This window comes from Electrophorus electricus, chromosome 16 (genome assembly GCF_013358815.1).
Source record: "Electrophorus electricus isolate fEleEle1 chromosome 16, fEleEle1.pri, whole genome shotgun sequence".
Lineage (NCBI taxonomy): Eukaryota > Metazoa > Chordata > Actinopteri > Gymnotiformes > Gymnotidae > Electrophorus > Electrophorus electricus.
Window position 1 is genome coordinate 5,995,451 of NC_049550.1, and position 17,198 is coordinate 6,012,648.

Genomic DNA, 17,198 nt, shown 5'->3' on the forward strand with positions numbered 1-17,198 from the left:
TTTTATTCTTCTTTCTTTGGAGCTGTTTGAATACATAATATAACGTTAATATAATGCTTGAGCTTTCCCTTAATAGGATGCCAAGATGCCACTGTTGGGTCCCTGAGCAAGACCCTTAACCCTCAGTTGCTCAAATTGTACTCAGTCATAATTGTAAGTTGCTTTGGATAAAAGCGTCAGCTAAATGACATAAATGTAAATGTAAATTAGAGATTTAATTCAACACAACAAACTACTTCCTTACCTGGCCGTGTTTTGGCCAATGCATCCACTGTTGGCATGTTCATATAGGCCAATAACAAAATTTCTCTATACTGCATAGTTTTATTCAACTGTATCTAATCCACCTAAACCATTTTTAAACATTATTCTGTTACTGAATTCATTAACATTTCAGTTGTTATGCTACTGAATTGTTATGGAGAAGTGCATAAAACCTAATAATAATAATTATTATTATTATTTATTTTAAATCCTGGCCAATTAACTCACTGTCAGTATTTTCATTGGAGATTTTTAGTAACTTTCTACTGTACACTTCCCGCTCCCTTCCAACTTTCATGTCGTCATTTCTATTTCCATTTCTATCATTTGCCTGTTGGAGGTTCATGTCATAAATTTACTGAACCTTTCTCACAAACTACATTATACAGTCCTTTTAATTGTGTCTAAAGCTACACTGCTAGCATTTCACTTCCTGTCATTCACATGCCCTATGTAGACTGAAATATGTAATGCTCTGACACGTTCCCTTGATAAGCCAGTTTTTCACTTGTAATTCAGCTTTTTTTATTACCAGATGCCAAATCAATCTCCAGACTTAACTGCAAATTTTAAGTAGAGTATGAAATCTTGATTTGAGATTTATCTGCTTCAAAATTTTACAATGAGTCTTTTTAAATGTTGAATAGCAATTGATCTTCAAAAGTTGTCCACAATATATGATGCTTGAAAACCTAAAATCTACAGTTTGGAACACTTTGGCATAGTTATGTATCTTCATTAAGACATCATTAAGGTATTTTTGCAACAAAAAAAAAAGTTTTATCCTAGGAAATATTTGGGGATTTATCACTAACATTTTAGAGATATCTTTGTTTGACTTTAGCAGATAAAGTTTGTCAATATTAGAATTTTGAGAAACTCAAATGAACATGTTTTGGTAAGAAATAAATGTTGGATATTGAATCCAATAGCAGCTGGATTTTGCTGATTTACAGTGACAACAAATTCTGATAAAGTAATTATCAGAAGAGGTGACTCCAAAGTTTTGACCAGTGCTGTCAATAGCACAGAAAAACAAGGATGAAAATGTGTAGAAAGAAATCAAGCTTTTAAAATTTTTTATAAAGACAAACGCCTTTTTAGGATAGGATAGCGCTTTCTTAATCAACAAAGGGAAATTAGACAGCTGTGACAACAAATAACCGCAACTAAACATGAGCATTGCAGAGATGCCGATATTACAGAGAAATAGCTTGATATTTTTGATATAATATGATATTTTTAGACGTGTTTTGAGTTTTTGCCCATAATTAGGAGAAACACTTGCTAATATTATGCACTCTAAGGTGCTGTCCCATGTTTAAATCTCACATCCAAGGACCTTTGTAAAAGGTTGACTATTGAATTAAAACTACATGTATTATATCCTTTAGGGTTCTTCATTCTTGGTCATCCCACAATACCCGAAGACTTGTTTTTGTGAAACGTCATCTACACCCCTTGCGCATTGACAAAACAATTGCTTCTTCATCTTTGTGGCCTCTGTGTGTTTTCTAGGCACATTTAGATAGAATCTTGAGATATCTGATAATCTTCTGGTCTGTGAGTTCATGTCCTGGTGGAACCACCATCAATGCTGGAATTTGCCCGTTGGGTGGCTGATGTGGTTTTATTGGCCTCATCTGTCTGTCATGGATTTCTCCTTGGCAGTGATTAATGGGGTTTCTTTTTATTGATTTCTGTGCTATGGCAGCTTGGCCATTCTGTGGGAGTTTTGTGTGCTTCAGCATGGTCGGCATCTGAATTCTGAGGTCTTGGCAGGTGTCTGCTCCAATTTTCAGTCTCAACTGTCCAGATCCTAATGATTTTGCAGTAGTACATACCAGCTATGCTGACAATCAGGCTGAGTGAATTCTGGATTATGCATGAAACTGTGTGTCCATCTTACATAATAATAATAATTTTTATAGTGCTTTTCTCATACTCAAGATTGCTTTACAAAACAACAGCAATAACAACAAAAAAAAGACTCCAAAGCACAGGTGTAAATTACACTTGGAAAAATGGGAACATGTCCCCAACACTTTGTGAAATGATTGATTTTGTCCCCACAAGTTTTTGAAAGTGTACTTTGAAAATATTAGTGTAGTATTAGACCTGTACAAGCTGTCTTTACTTTATTCAGTAATAATTGAATTATTGAAAAAAATATAATGAATAAATATTATTACTTTAATAATTTCATTTATTCATGTAATAATATAGTTGCTTTATTCAGTAAAACAAAATATATTATGTTCCTTATGACAGAATCAAAAACATCTTTGCTTATATTTTATCCTATAACGCAAAGCTGTGATAATAAACGCAGGACAACTGACATTTTGTGAAACAAAACAAAAATATGTTTTTAGTAAGAATAAATCTAAATTAATTGTATTACAAGTATATTTTAAACCATAGTGCTGGTAGTTTACTTCTGGTATTGTTCAATGCCAACAGGCTTGGCAAACATGGCCACAAAACCTTTCATGAACTTCTTCCTTTCAGTCTCAGTGCTGATTTCTTTTCAGTAAGCACATATGTGCAAGGACTTCATTTCTTAAAGGGAATAAAACTTCAGTTTGAGGTGCAACTGAATTGAAACCTGGTCTGTATATTTGTCTCCAGCACTTTTCAAAGCAACATTACACCCATGTTCCAATGGAACCAGTCTTACTTATATCTATCAGTGAATTCACCAGTATAGAGCTGACAACACTAATAAAAGCCCTTTGCAATATGCCCTTTGCAATTGTCTGCAGTTTCCAGAACCACGTTAAATACATAACTGAATCGTCACACATAACTTCACGAAACCTTTAACTGCAGAGAAGTTGAAGCTTGTCTCTGAATGACTATTAGCCATAACTTTGACCATATACTATTTGATGAGACTTTGATGAGGGTGGACTTTAGAAGTAGTCAGACAGTTATTTCTGTTTTATACTCCGTCAGTCAGAAGTAAAGATGAACCCTGCAGTTTTAAGGCTTGTAGGAAGTTTTATACATTTCATGTTAACACTACCATGTCAGTTATTGCTGGCACATTCACTGCAAAACTCCAGATTAATGTTCTGACAGCATTTGTGTCTACCATTGATACCAAATTTAATAATGGAATTTTTTCACAGATGGGCAGAATTCCGATGACATTCAGCAAGCTGCCCAGCAATTACATGCCCGGTGGGTGGATTTCTGCACCCTACTGGCCGAGAGGCTGGCATGGCTGGCCTACCAGACCAAAGTACTGGCTTTCTACAATCTGTTCCAGGAATTGGAACAGGTTGTAGCCAATTCAGAAAACTGGTTGAAAGTGCAACAACCCCCGGCATGCGAGGCAGAACCACTGAGGATCCAGCTGGAGCGTTGCAGGGTAACCACCAATGCCTGCCTGTGCGCATGGGGTCTTGTTCCTCTTTTTATGTGTGTCTTTCAATGTTTGTTTGTTCTTTGTCCATATGCAGGACAAAGTCTGTCTATTCCTGTGTCTTTCCAGGTAATGCCCTCTACCCACTGCATGTGCTAAAGTGCTCTTGCATCCAGAATAAACACTATGTTCAAATGATCTAAGCTTAAGGGCAAATGTATCCAAGAATGACTTTCTACATGATCAGTTAAATTACATAAAACTGATTTCAACAGTAAATAATAGAAAAATAATTCGTTTCAGATGAAAGTTCTTTGAGATTAGTGCTTTATCTGACGCCTGCAGCTGATGTTTCACTGCTCTACAATGTCAGTGTGTTAGTTTGGGTGATTAGCAGGAGGTGATGGAAGCCGGAGGGAGAGAGGGCTAAATGGAAATGGAGGAGTGACAAACATCTAACAGAGCCCTATAAGAGCTCCTTGCATGCTTTAAGTGAAGTAAGATAAGATGAAAATGATGTTTCTCAACAATTAAAAAAGCATATATGTATTTTAAGTAATACATTGTTCGTTGTTAATCTCTAGTCAGATCTGTGTTCTTACTTTCAAATTAAACAGTCTCACTTATATGGACTTAGCATACTGAGTTCAATAACCTGTTCACGCATAAATGAACTTCACTTAAAGCCTGTAAAGGACAGTCAAAATGGTGTTATAAATCTTTTATATTGAAGAAGAATTCTTGACAGAACTTTCTGGTTTAAGGCATTATAACATATGCCCAAATTTGTGACACAGAAGATATACCAGAGTATATACAATATTATTTAACTTGATTTTATAAGGCCTTGTGTGCCTACACTATGATGTGTTACATTTGTAACTAGAAGTACATATCAATTCTTAAAATGAATAGGAATGCACAGTATGGGTATCTGAAAGTCAGTCCAGAACTGTGAGCAGACTGACATTATAAAGAAACGAGCAGAAATCTGTTCTCATTTTTGTTAATATTAGGTGCAAAGGGCTTTGGTTGAAATCTAGTACAATTTCTCTTTAATTACTGGCTGTTTAATATTTCATGTAGAATGTGAATGCCTGAAGGACCTTTAATTCAGTACCATGGTAATATATTATGTTTATGTCAGAAGATGAGAATGAAAACAGACCCTTCATATTGCTGTAAGATACCTCTAAGAATGATCATCAATTTTCATTCATGAATTTTCTAGTCTGTTAATTGGAATAAGTTAATTTAATTCTAAAGGTCAAGCTTACCCCTCTCTAGTTTTGGGCATATCTCCTATTTGCTGTTTATAATGAAATAAGTTATACATATTTTACTAGTGGGCACCAAAAGACTGGAATTGTGCAAATATGAATTTTGCATTGTTGCAATGTTGCATTTATGCAATGCTACCAAAACTGTAGCACCAGTGTTTTTATCACAAAAACCTTCACAAATCCATATGTATGCTCTGTTTCTAGGATGAGATAGCTCGCCTTGCTGCAGTTCAGCCCCAAGTAGAGCAGCTCCATGAGCAACTCCGGGACTTGAGAGAGAAAGAGGAAACACCATTTCTCTTTGATGCTGATATATCGGCCTTCCAGGAGCACTACCTGAAGGTCCTTGAAGACCTAAAGGCTAGAGAGAAGCAGCTTGTACTAGGTGAGGGCTGTTTGATGTTCTGTTATAGGGGTGCTGGAGGGACTGCAGAGAATAAAACCCAATTCAGATGAAATGTATTACATTTTATGTTTGATACTTTTGAAGTTCCAGACAGGGGCGCTACATTTGTTGGCAAACTGTCTGTAGGTTTTTGAGCCAACCACAACAGTAGCTTTGTTGTTACTCTAGATTTGCACCCAAAGCTCGCAATTTCCCTTGCTAGTTATTTGAGGAGCAGTAGAAATATAGAACGGCTTTTTTGAACAACTAGGCTGATGGTCCAGTAGTGCACCTGGTACACCATGTAGAACAAGGTACTGGCAACACCCAAGGTCATGGGTTCAATTCCTAGAAAGAACATACACTATTATACTGATAAATACCAAAGTTGCTCTGGATGATGCATCTGGAAAATGTAAATGTTTATCTAATTTTCTGTATCCACAGTTTGTGCTTTACTCACTTGTACTTAGACATTAAGGCAGTGAGCACTTGTACTTAGGCATTAGGGAAGTGAGCGCTTTCTGCCCCTTTGCAGTGCTACAATAAAGGGGAAAAGAAGCATGGATCATCAGCCCATGCAATTCCAAGAGTTTTCTATGTGCCAGGAAATGCATTTTATTGTAACGCGAGGAGGCTAAGCAGGATGCGGAGACGAGTCATGTTGAACAGAAACATGCGCTTATAGCACGCAGGCTAATGGGATCAAATAATGACAACAGACAACAGAACAATAGGGGTTATATACACGTAAATGAGAAACATAACGACAAACAGGCATGACACATGGGGGGCGAACATACACACACAGGGAGACATTTGGCGGGAGAGGCCGTACCGTGACAGTTAGCAACTCTGTCCTCCCAGCAATTGCTAATTTTTAATAATGTTTTTTTTAAACATATGAGACCTCAGTGGTATTAACAATGAAGAAACTGCAATAATAAACTAATAATAAAATTGCAAATGCTGGCTAAGTGGCCTAGAAATCTGGTTATGGCTCTAAACATTTTGGGTTTGGTCGCATCTTACAGCTGCTGTTATCATTCTCTTTACTCAGCAATAGAATTCCTTCCGTCGGCACGAAATCACCCAAGACAACAACCTAATTGTTTCTAATTTTTTCCAGATAACTTTTTGGTAATTTGATAACCAAAAAGTGCAGCCTTCAGAGCCACACAGGCAGGCCTATCTATTCTAGAGGGGATTATAGAACAGATTTCTAAGGGACAGAATGTTGAATAAGTGTAAGAGTGAATGGCATAATTTGAATAAAAGAAAAATCATTGGTGAGTAACTGTAACTCAGGGTTTGTCTTAAAAACAGTCAAAGGATCTTCTGAAATGACATGAGGATCCCAGACCATTTTTCTGTTTTGGAATTCACTCTTTGAACTGTGCATTTACTCAGAGGTGTGAAATAGTTACGTTGTGTTTGTTTTTTACTGTTCCAAATAAACAAAATAGTAGATTTTATACACAATTTATACAACTTTTTTTTCACAATTTATACAAATATGTGTTCTGGTGGTTTTTTGTTTAAAATCTACTTATTTTATTCTAGATTATTTTAATATTTTAGAAAGGCGTCACACAATTATTATTTCGTTATTTTATCATCCGAAAGCACTTTAATCATTTTTGAAACTACAATAAACTGTGCTATATACATAGATGTTGTTGTTATTATTATTATTATTATTATTATTATTATTATTATTAGTAGTAGTAGTAGTAGTAGTAGTAGTAGTAGTAGTAATGTAATAGTAGTAATAATATTTTATTAATAATAATAATAATAATAATAATAATAATAATAATAATAGAAGTAATATTTTCTTGCCTAAGAGTCACGTGTTTGAAAAATGTGACATTATTAGGAGAAATGTAAAATGTAGAAGCAGTTAAATAAATCTCAATCTGCTCTGTTCTCTTTCTTTAGTCCAGTCAAGTCTTCCACCTGCCCACTACAAGAACGTCATGGCAACCCTGATGGCCTGGCTACAACAGTGTGAGGCCAAGTTAGCCATTCCCTCTACTGCAGTTACTGAGTATCCTATCATGGAGCAGAGGCTTAATGACATCATGGTATGTTTTTTGGTTCTCACCCCATTTCCTGACATGACTTATTTTTGCTTTTTTGCTATTTGGAGTCTGAGAAGCACAATGTCATGTTATGCATATCCATCACATATCAAGTCAAATTCATGGATAATATTCATACTTAAGATGTTATCACTCTTTAAGCACTGTAACATTAAGCCTAATTATCCCATTAAATAGTTTAGTCAGCAATGTGTGGCTTATTTAATTTCTACAAGAACCCAAATTAATGCTACCTATGCTTTATTATCTCAGATTTTATAGAGATTCTCATGTGAAAAGTTACCTATTTTTCCCTCCTCACACAGAAGCAAAAGATTTGAAACATTTTTGACATATTTCCGGGCAAATGATGATAAACCAATTTTCTTTTGGTTGCACAAAAGATTGGTGAATTTTAGACAACCTACCAGTGGTTTGCAATTTCTTTGTCTAGAACCTTCTTTGTCTAGAACCTTTGTCTAGAACCTCTTCCAGTATGTATTTCTCAGAGTTCCAGCAGACCACCCTGATCACCCGGATGTATGGAGTCCAAGATCAGTCCAAGAGAGTAAAAATTAGTTGTCTAGTTGCCTTTTTGGTTATTATTCCGTTTACCACTAAGGGGTCATCATCTCAGTATGCACTCTTGTGCATCTTACTTCCTGTAATGGCCTGAGTGCCTCAGGGCGAGGGGCAGGACGCACAGACTCCTTTGACGGGGACAGACATTTATTAACATATAATAAAAACAACAGTGGCACTCACACATGACATAAACAGTGAACATCTACATACATATAACTAGCGTGAACAAGGGTAAACATATACAGAGACAAGCATGCACAAAGGCAAACATATACAGGGGCAAAGATCGACAGCACTGCACACCACAACACGGGTTTATATACACAAAGACAAAACACTAACCCGGTGCAGGCGTGGTTACAAATAAACAAAGATCCTCCCACTGCACATGGTGGGCCACATCACGTGACTCGCGAGAGGCAAAAGTGCAATGTACAGTAACCAGTACAATTTAGCTTGTAGCATCAGAGCTGGGCTGACTTTGCAGACTGGAACAACAGGCAGTAGAATGGTGCTGAAACAGATAAAAACAAAGTGAGAGTGGAGAAGCATCAGTGCAAGGTGTAAATGGCTCACTTGCCTTAGAATTAGGGTTCGGGAGCACCAGGATGTCCTAGACAACAGGGATGGTTTCCCAGTTGGTTCCTCAGCAAAACAAAAAACCAAAAAAAACTCCCCATTGGCCTTCAACACTTCTCCTTAAGCCATCACTGGAGACGTCAAGCGAGAGAGGATCCCCTTTGCCTACCCTGTCATTCTGGGTTACCTCCTGTCTTCACAGACTGACAGAAATAGAGAAATCATATCTGTCATGCTGGAATACATAACAGCTACTATCACATTTTCAAGAGGAGGAGTACTCCCTAGATACCTAATATAGAGGTCACGCTGAAGGAAATAAACCCAGCATAAATTATCGTAGAGTTTATATTCAGTGAGTGGAATTAGTTTTAACCTAAGAGAGAAATGTGAGGTAAAGGTTGAAGGGATAATAAAAGCAGGAGTTGAAGATGCTGACAGACAGGGCAATTGCATGACCTAGAGCTGTTGTAGCTTTCTAATCAACAGGGTATTAGCTGAGCTACATTGTGAAGGCTGACATTGCAGTCATTTACAGGTCAGGCTGTGTGCTGGTTCCCTCCATTACACCCCAGACATATTCATTGCATGCATAGTTGGCAAAGTCAGGAGGCATGGATTCCAGGATGCATGTGCTGAGTAGTGACTTTAATAGGGTCCATCCAGAAGGCGTTAACTGGTAGAAGGGTAAAAAAAACAACAGGACAGACAGGGTCATTGTAGGCAAATCCATGATTAAAAGGCACAACAATCCAAAAGGTTGAAAGAAGGTGAAACTGAACAATATGCATAGAAAAGAACACAGAGTACTTCACAGAACACACAAAGAAGTACAATGACAATTCCATGAGGTAGATGGGAAGAACACACACGTGCTTAGCAAGCCTTATTCTTAGCATCAGCAATGACATATTAAAGTGCATGTGGATTTGCCTTGTGCTACAGTTCAGTCATAGGCAAACTGAAGCAGCTACACTGACCCAAAGATGGTCCTGCATTAGCAATGGATATAGCTGTGTTTAAACAATTTGTCCTACCTCCAGACCTCAGAGAATGTTTGCAGCAAATTCAACAATGACTGGACATCTGAGAAAGAAATCTGACCAAATCTTGAACAAAGTCTCAGTGTTGATTTACACTAATCAAACAGATTCACTGTTATTAATTACTGTTTCGCAAAGTTGATTTTGAAATTATTATTTTTTGAGTCTTGCATTGCTGGCCCCATTAGATTATGTAACCATTCAGCACAGCAGGTTATTTTAGACTCATTTTTTACTTCAGCATCTGACTAAATGTATGGAATCAACATATTTAGCATGTTAAATCATTTAATCAATCTAGGCAAGAAATAATCAGGTTACAGTGGTGGGATCTTTGCAGTTGATAAGTGTATATGTCAGTTCTTCAGCTCTTAGATTCTCTAAAAGTGAGTGATGAGTAATGTGAATCATCCAGTGCCTTATGTGCATTCATTTAACAATGGATTTTTTTTTTTGCAGGAAATTCAGTCAGCACAGCAGGAGCATCAAAGTGAAGTGGATGATCTTAGTAAGATGGCTGAACAGGTGTTCAAGACAGCGCCCCCTGAGATCTGCCAAAAGTATCGTATCGAGGTGGACAGTATGATGACATGCTGGAGACGTTTACGTGAACAACTGGAGGAAAATGTACAGAAACTGCAAGATCGCATGTCCAAGCTACAGCAGTTTGAGGTAATAATAGCATGCTGATTTTTTCTTCTTTTTTTCCCCTCAAAACTTTTCAATGTGATCACAAACTACATAATCCAAGATTTACCCATACAGTGTTCAAGTTTGTGTACACTCTGAGACCAAATAAAAAGACTATTTTATAAGAAGGGATTAAGAAATTTTTTGTTCACATAAATACTTCATAGCATACATGTGATGTTTGCTTTCATGAAGTATTGACATAATATTTATCCCATATGATGATGTGAATCAATGTGTTTGAGTTGATGTATTGTAGTATGCAGCCAGAGTGTGTATCCCAGGTTGTTAGAAGGCTCATTGTAACCTTATTAATTCATCTAGGTTAATCGCATTTCCAAATTTCTCTGAGGAAATATTGAATTTCAGCATATATATTCATGAATGTATCTATGTATGTATGCATGTGAATATTTAGAAAACATTGGAAAACCTGTAGTCTAACAGAAGGAAATTATTTTTGACTTTAGAATGACACAAAGACCCTGAAGAAGTGGATGGCTGAGGTTGATGTTTTCCTGAATGAGGAGTGGCCAGCTTTAGGAGACTCTGAGGCACTAGAGAAGCAGCTGGAACAGTGCACAGTAAGAGTCATCTTTACATATTTAGAAAACTGAGAGCACTGGGTTTAGATTGTTATCAGTGTCTATATTATACTGGTCTATATTAGTCTGGCCATATATAAACACATTATATTTAAAACAGAGTACAGATAAATGAAGGGGCAAGACTTTAAAGAACATACTAAACATTAGAAAGCATAAATTAATGTTCTTCACTCAGAGACAATTCTTCCTCACTCAAAGACAAGTCTTAGCCTCATTTAAATGTTTTTATCGCAAAGATTTTTTTTTTTCATACAATAGGATTAGGTAAACATGTTTGAAGTCATGGTAAAGCCAACAGGGCACTAATAAATTACTTGATTAGTTCAGTGAAAAATGCTGAAGGACTCAGCGGCAAGTTGTGATATAAACATGGACATGAAAATGGGCCAGTGCACTGGTGACCTGGTTTTCAGTGAATATATTTTTTTCAGTTGTTCTTTTTTCTTTTGCTAGGCCTTGGTAAATGACATCCACACTGTCCAACCAAGTCTCAGTGGCATCAATGAGGTGGGGCAGGCCTTGAAGAGGGAAGCAGAGCCACCATTTGCTGTCAAAATACAGAGGGTGCTTGATGAGCTCAATGCACAGTGGGAACTCATTTGCAAACAGGTAATTAGCTTTGTTAGTGAAGGCAGTAAGACCATTAGAACATTGCAAGACATTCAGAAATGCACCACAAAGACAATGCACACTTTATCTGTTAAACATCACAAAATAGAATATATCTGTTTGATTCTGATGTTACAATGCACCTGTACTTTACTTCCATTAGGCCTATGCAAAAAAATCTGCCCTGAAAGGTGGACTAGATATGACAGTGAGTTTGAAGAAGGAGATGCAGGAGATGCAGGAGTGGATAACACAGGCAGAGGAAGATTACCTGGAGAGAGACTTCCAATATAAAACACCTGAGGAGCTACATAAAGCGCTAGATGAACTAAAGGTTTGTGTTTTTTAGGAAAGACTTTTATTAATGATGTTTCTCTATGATTTGTGTTTATGTATTTATTTGCTTACTTAAGCATGTCATATGTTTTGTTTTAATTGTATTTTTAACCATCTAATTAGAGCCACTTTGTGTGGTGCAGGAGAGTGATAAGATCTTCCCAATTACGATGTGAAATCTATTTTACATATATTCTTGCAGAGGTGTGTGTGTGTGTGTGTGTGTGTGTGCGTGTGTGTGTGTGTGTGTGTGTCTGTGTGTGTGTGTGTGTGTGTGTGTGTGTGTGTGTGTGTGTGCGCGTGTGTCACTTAAGCTGAATCCTGTGTGATTTTGTTTATAATATGCACACATTACAAAATGCTATTTATGTTCTTAGAAATACCAGAGATGTGGTGGCAAACAATGCTGATTGGATAATTGGTGTTTAATAAGGATTGCAGTTAGGTTAAACTATTATGACTATACTTTTTAACTAAATTCCTTTAAATGGGTGAGGTGAAAGTGTGAATGTTGTGTATCAAATGCTAATCTTTGCAATATCACTTTGATATTATTGCCAGGTTATCAGTCAGTACATCCAGAAGCTTTAGCCAGGATAAATTCCATCACTTTTTACCTGACCTAAGAAGTAATGGTATCAATCTAGTATTAGACTATATTAGGAATAATTTGTTTACATGCACTAGTCTGGATCGCTGATAGAACACAATTGGAAGCCTCAGTCTAATATTTGGAAAATGTGGGTTTGGTATAAATAGGAGTTGTATTTTTGTCAAACTTGAATTGGCTACCCTTTACGTGGGTAATTCAGTCAGATGGTGCTCATTACTATTATTCCAGAATGAACCTTGTGTTCTTTATGGATTTTAGCAGGCATTCATATTTTTTAAAAAATTATGCAGGCCTTTTCCTACACATTCTTATGGAAAGCACTTTTCAGACTCCTGCCATGTTTTATGGTTGTCTGTTAACTTTTGCATCTCCCTCCCTATACAGGGTGAATACCAGGAATTTCATCTTTAACTGAATGATACTGAAATAGTCTGTAATATCTATAATATCAGAAACATTGTACTTTTTGGATTACATTTTTACATATTACATATACTCAGAGAGCTCAAGAAGAAGTCCATCAGAAAGAAATAAAGGTGAACCTGCTGAAAGACAAAGTAACCAGCTTCATCTCAAAGGCCCCGCCGGCAGCCCATGATGCCCTGAAGGCAGAACTGGATGTTTTAACTTCCAACTACCAGCGGCTATGCAGCCGGCTCAATGGGAAGTACAAGACATTAGAGGTAAGCGAGACTGTGGGCTATTCTGCTGCCCTGCTTTCCGATTTGCAATTGCACAGAAAGTTTTGAGAGTTGGTCTGCAGAATATGATAATTGGAATATAAATATCCTCCCTGCAGATGCTTTTGCGATGCATGTATCCAACATAATGGAATGCTCCACATCTTGCAGGAGGTGTGGGCTTGCTGGTGCGAATTGCTGTCCTACTTGGAACAGGAAAACACATGGATGGATATACTAGAGAAGAAACTTGATGAGAATTTTCAAGGGCGAGCAGAAGAGATTGCTGCAGCTTTGGCTGTAAGTGCTTAGAACCTTGGACCTATTTAAAAGAATATTTTCCAGTTATTATTCAAGACATGAAAGTTAAATGTACAGCTATTGTAAGGACTGCACCCCTCCTCTACCATATTGTATATTGACCCAATTTCCATGGTCATAGTGAAAATATGAAAATACAGAGTAAAATGACTACATTTAAATAATTAATCTGGATTATACTGTTTTAAACGGTTTTGGAGTGGCTGTCGGTAGGCAGCAACATCAGTGTCACTTGGGGACTAATGTGTTTTGAGGAATACCATCATGTCAGTATATTTCAAATGTCACACCCCCAGTTCCACCACTCTTCCCACATCAGAGCAGGTGTTCTCATTTCTGGCATTGAAAGTAGCAACTGGGTGAAAAATGAGGTGGAGAGTTTAATCCCTATTGTGTAATTTGAGGATGTTTTTCTTGAACAGCCTGCTTCAGATCACATCACAGCATTTTATTGGTCTTGGATCAGGATTTTCAGTCTAAAATATGGAATTTGTTTGTGCCACTCTGTTGTTGATTTTACTCCTATATTTTGGATTATAGTGATGCTGTACAGCCCATACATTATTTTACTTTGGAACTACAGACATACATTTTGCTCTTATAGTTTTATCTTTTTATATTTTAACATTTCTGGTGTTATATTTGCAGACGGCATGACATTTACTGACCTCTCAGTGATGGAAATCCAGGCTTAGGTTTAGGTTTATGGTTAGGGTTAGGCTTGGACAACCTTGATGTCCCCATCATTTCTCCAGTATGTAAGCGCCAGACATCTAAGTGGTCTTTAAACTTAAGTTGATTATAGATATTTTTATTTTCATCCATATGCAGGCAGTGTTATTGACTTTCTTTTATTTGCAAATGCACTGCCTGTCTATGGACCAATGGAGGCCCAAATCTCTAGAAAGTCTTTTATAACCCCATTGTGACCACAAAATATTTCTTCCAAGGTTCTCCTTTGACTGGGTCATATTACACTATATTGCACATATTGTAAGAGAATAATATTTTGAAAAGCACATTGCTAAAAATATGTATTTTTGTATGGCATGGCAGGACAGATTAACCCACACTTGAAATAGTGGAACAAAAAACTCCAATTACTCTCACTAGGTCTATTTCCTAAAGGTTCACTTTTCCCAACAGGAAAATAGATTATTTGAGCCACAAGATGCCATGTGTGGGGGTTATTAAAATTTAGATTTTGTGATATTTGCAGGACGATTCATTCAGAAATTTAAGTAGTTCAAAAGTGTTCATAAATTTTTCTTGCAACTGTATCTAGTATGACTTTCTAGGTTCAGCTTATGTAGTTACTCTGTTGTTTTTGCTATTTAGTGTTAACAGCATATTATATTAATATTAATATTACATTAATATTAATTCAACACAGTAATTCATGAGCACAGTTTTATTAAGGCAATTTATGGGGATTGAGAATGCATGGGACTGCACATAAGAAACTTCCTATTTAATTATTTAGCTTTGCCCAGAATACTGCCATTAGGGGGCTCTGCTAGAGTGAAAATGTCCCCCTGAAGGGTGGTGCTGTCAATTTGGATATTTGGAACTCAGGAGCAGTACAGAAGAGAAGAGGGAGGTAATACACAACTTTACGACTCTTTTATTGGGAGGATGAAATGAATTAAAGCTGGGTGAACACTTTGGCATATTGCCACCTGAAATTGCAAGTGATTAATCAACTATAGTTCCCTATTCATAGCATCACTGCCTTTCCCACTGCATATGCATATCTACTGTCTGGTCCATTTCAAGAAGGAAACACCAGAAAGCTCTTCCAGCAGTGACTCGCAAGCTTATGGCACTAATAAACCTCAGTGATGGAAGTAGCTGAGGCCTAACCAAGGTCATCATCACCAATGCACCTTGGCAGGTACCTGCCTGGGAATAGGAGAGAAGGTAGAAGTGACAAACGAGAAGTGTAACCAGTGGAAAATCAATCACATCATTGATCATGCTTGTTAAGACTTTTCAGATGTAAGACAATTGAAGCAACCCAATTAATTTACAATATACATGAGTGCTCCTGTAACATGCCTGGAAAAAATGGGGGAAAACCCTTCAAAGTCCTGCTCACCTTGGTAGAAAGTTTGAAAGGTCAAAAGATGCTGGGAACAGAAGGCTGCTTCCCGCAAGAGTCAGAGGAGCAGCTTGACTTGGATTGTGTGAGGCATCATAGGCATTCTTACTGTTGTTGCATGCCAATTAGATCAGGTGAAAGACTAGGTGAACATTTGGTCAAGCCTGAAGAAGGTGCTGGAATTGGCAGCAGATTCAAGAAGGAGAGGCTGGGGGATGAGTTTCAAGAAATTCTCTAGTTCTAAAAGGTTCTTTATATTCACATTATTTACATATGTTTGTTTGTTTATTCGTTTGGAGGGTGATTCTTTATATCTGAGTGTCAAAGCTACAGTATTTCATATCTGCTCCTACTGTCTTTGCAATTCCAGTTATTCCATGTTTTCTATTTCTGTTATTCCATGTCTGTTTCTTGTAGTCCATAGACATGATGATAAAGGAACATCCTGAGTACAATCGTAACCAAATACGAGAGCTGGCGCAGACCCTCATGGATGGAAGAGTCCTCCATGAGCTCATTCACAAAAAGGTGGATGACTACAACATTCGCTGGGATGAACTTATGCAAAGGGTAAGGGTTTGACAGTATATGTGTGCTTCATGAAACCGTTATTTCGCACTGAAACATTAAACAGGAACCCTTGTTCTCACTCACTACCTTCTTGCACTCTTTCAATACCTTCTCACTCTTTCACTACCTTCTTGCTCTCTCTCACTTCTTTTCTTTTATACTTAATCACAGGTGTTAAAAAGGCAACAGCAGCTGGAGAAGAGCTTGCAGTGGGCTCAAGAGAATGACAAAGCTCTGAGCCTTATCCAAGAGTCACTAAATGCAACTGATCGTCATTTGACCGCATATCTTGCAGATGGTATAGATGCAGCTCAGATACCCCAGGAAGCCCAGGTTTGCATATTTAACAGTGCATTGTCTCTGACACAATGTTCTGTTTAATTTGGTGCTTTAGTCTTGATATAATCTTCCAGTTATGCTCGCTTACATATTGCATATTTAGTGTATCTAACTTATACCATCTCATCCCAAAAGGTCAGTTAATATCTTCCAGGGAAAAAAGATCTTTTATTTATAATTGCTGCGTTGTGTTTATAGCAAATTCAGACTGAGCTGATTGGTCATGAGGAGACTCTGGAAAATATGAAGAAAAAGGCCAGTGAATCAGATACATCGGAGAAAGTGGTTGCAGAGATCGATAATACATATGTGAGTGTGGCAGGACTTTCATCCTCAGATTTTATTGAGGAACACAGTTTTGTGTATAAGTTAAAATAGAGAGGTATCAAAGAAGCTGCATCAACTTTTCGACCTTTCAGGCATTTGATGTAGTTTAGGAGTCTTATTAAAAGCTGAGTAGTATACAGCACAGAGGTTAAAGCCAAAAACATACATAATGTTAGAAGTGAAATAGTTTTAAGAGGAACTATTATGCAGTAAAGAATTGGCCCCTACCTGGATTCAAATCTGCAGAATAGGTAGTTGATGTAGTTTAGGAGTCTTATTAAAAGCTGAGTAGTATACAGCACAGAGGTTAAAGCCAAAATCATACATAATGTTAGAAGTGAAATAGTTTTAAGAGGAACTATTATGCAGTAAAGAATTGGCCCCTACCTGGATTCAAATCTGCAGAATAGG

At 37.2% G+C, this 17,198-nt stretch overlaps 1 protein-coding gene across 9 annotated transcripts in view; it reads left to right on the forward strand.

The window, feature by feature from the left end:
- Positions 1-17,198, forward strand: part of dmd (dystrophin) — a 112,330-nt gene that overhangs the window by 28,661 nt on the left and 66,471 nt on the right. For all 9 annotated transcript variants that reach the window (XR_004776987.1, XR_004776988.1, XM_035534638.1 and 6 more), the window contains exons 20-31: positions 3,399-3,640; positions 5,122-5,302; positions 7,244-7,389; positions 10,053-10,265; positions 10,754-10,867; positions 11,345-11,500; positions 11,664-11,834; positions 12,950-13,132; positions 13,301-13,429; positions 15,969-16,121; positions 16,293-16,454; positions 16,659-16,769. Coding sequence is in view for 7 of the 9 variants with exons in the window: in XM_035534638.1 (XP_035390531.1) it covers positions 3,399-3,640; positions 5,122-5,302; positions 7,244-7,389; positions 10,053-10,265; positions 10,754-10,867; positions 11,345-11,500; positions 11,664-11,834; positions 12,950-13,132; positions 13,301-13,429; positions 15,969-16,121; positions 16,293-16,454; positions 16,659-16,769 (1,961 nt within the window). In the remaining 2 variants the exon portion in view is untranslated. The remainder of the gene's footprint in view (positions 1-3,398; positions 3,641-5,121; positions 5,303-7,243; positions 7,390-10,052; positions 10,266-10,753; positions 10,868-11,344; positions 11,501-11,663; positions 11,835-12,949; positions 13,133-13,300; positions 13,430-15,968; positions 16,122-16,292; positions 16,455-16,658; positions 16,770-17,198) is intronic.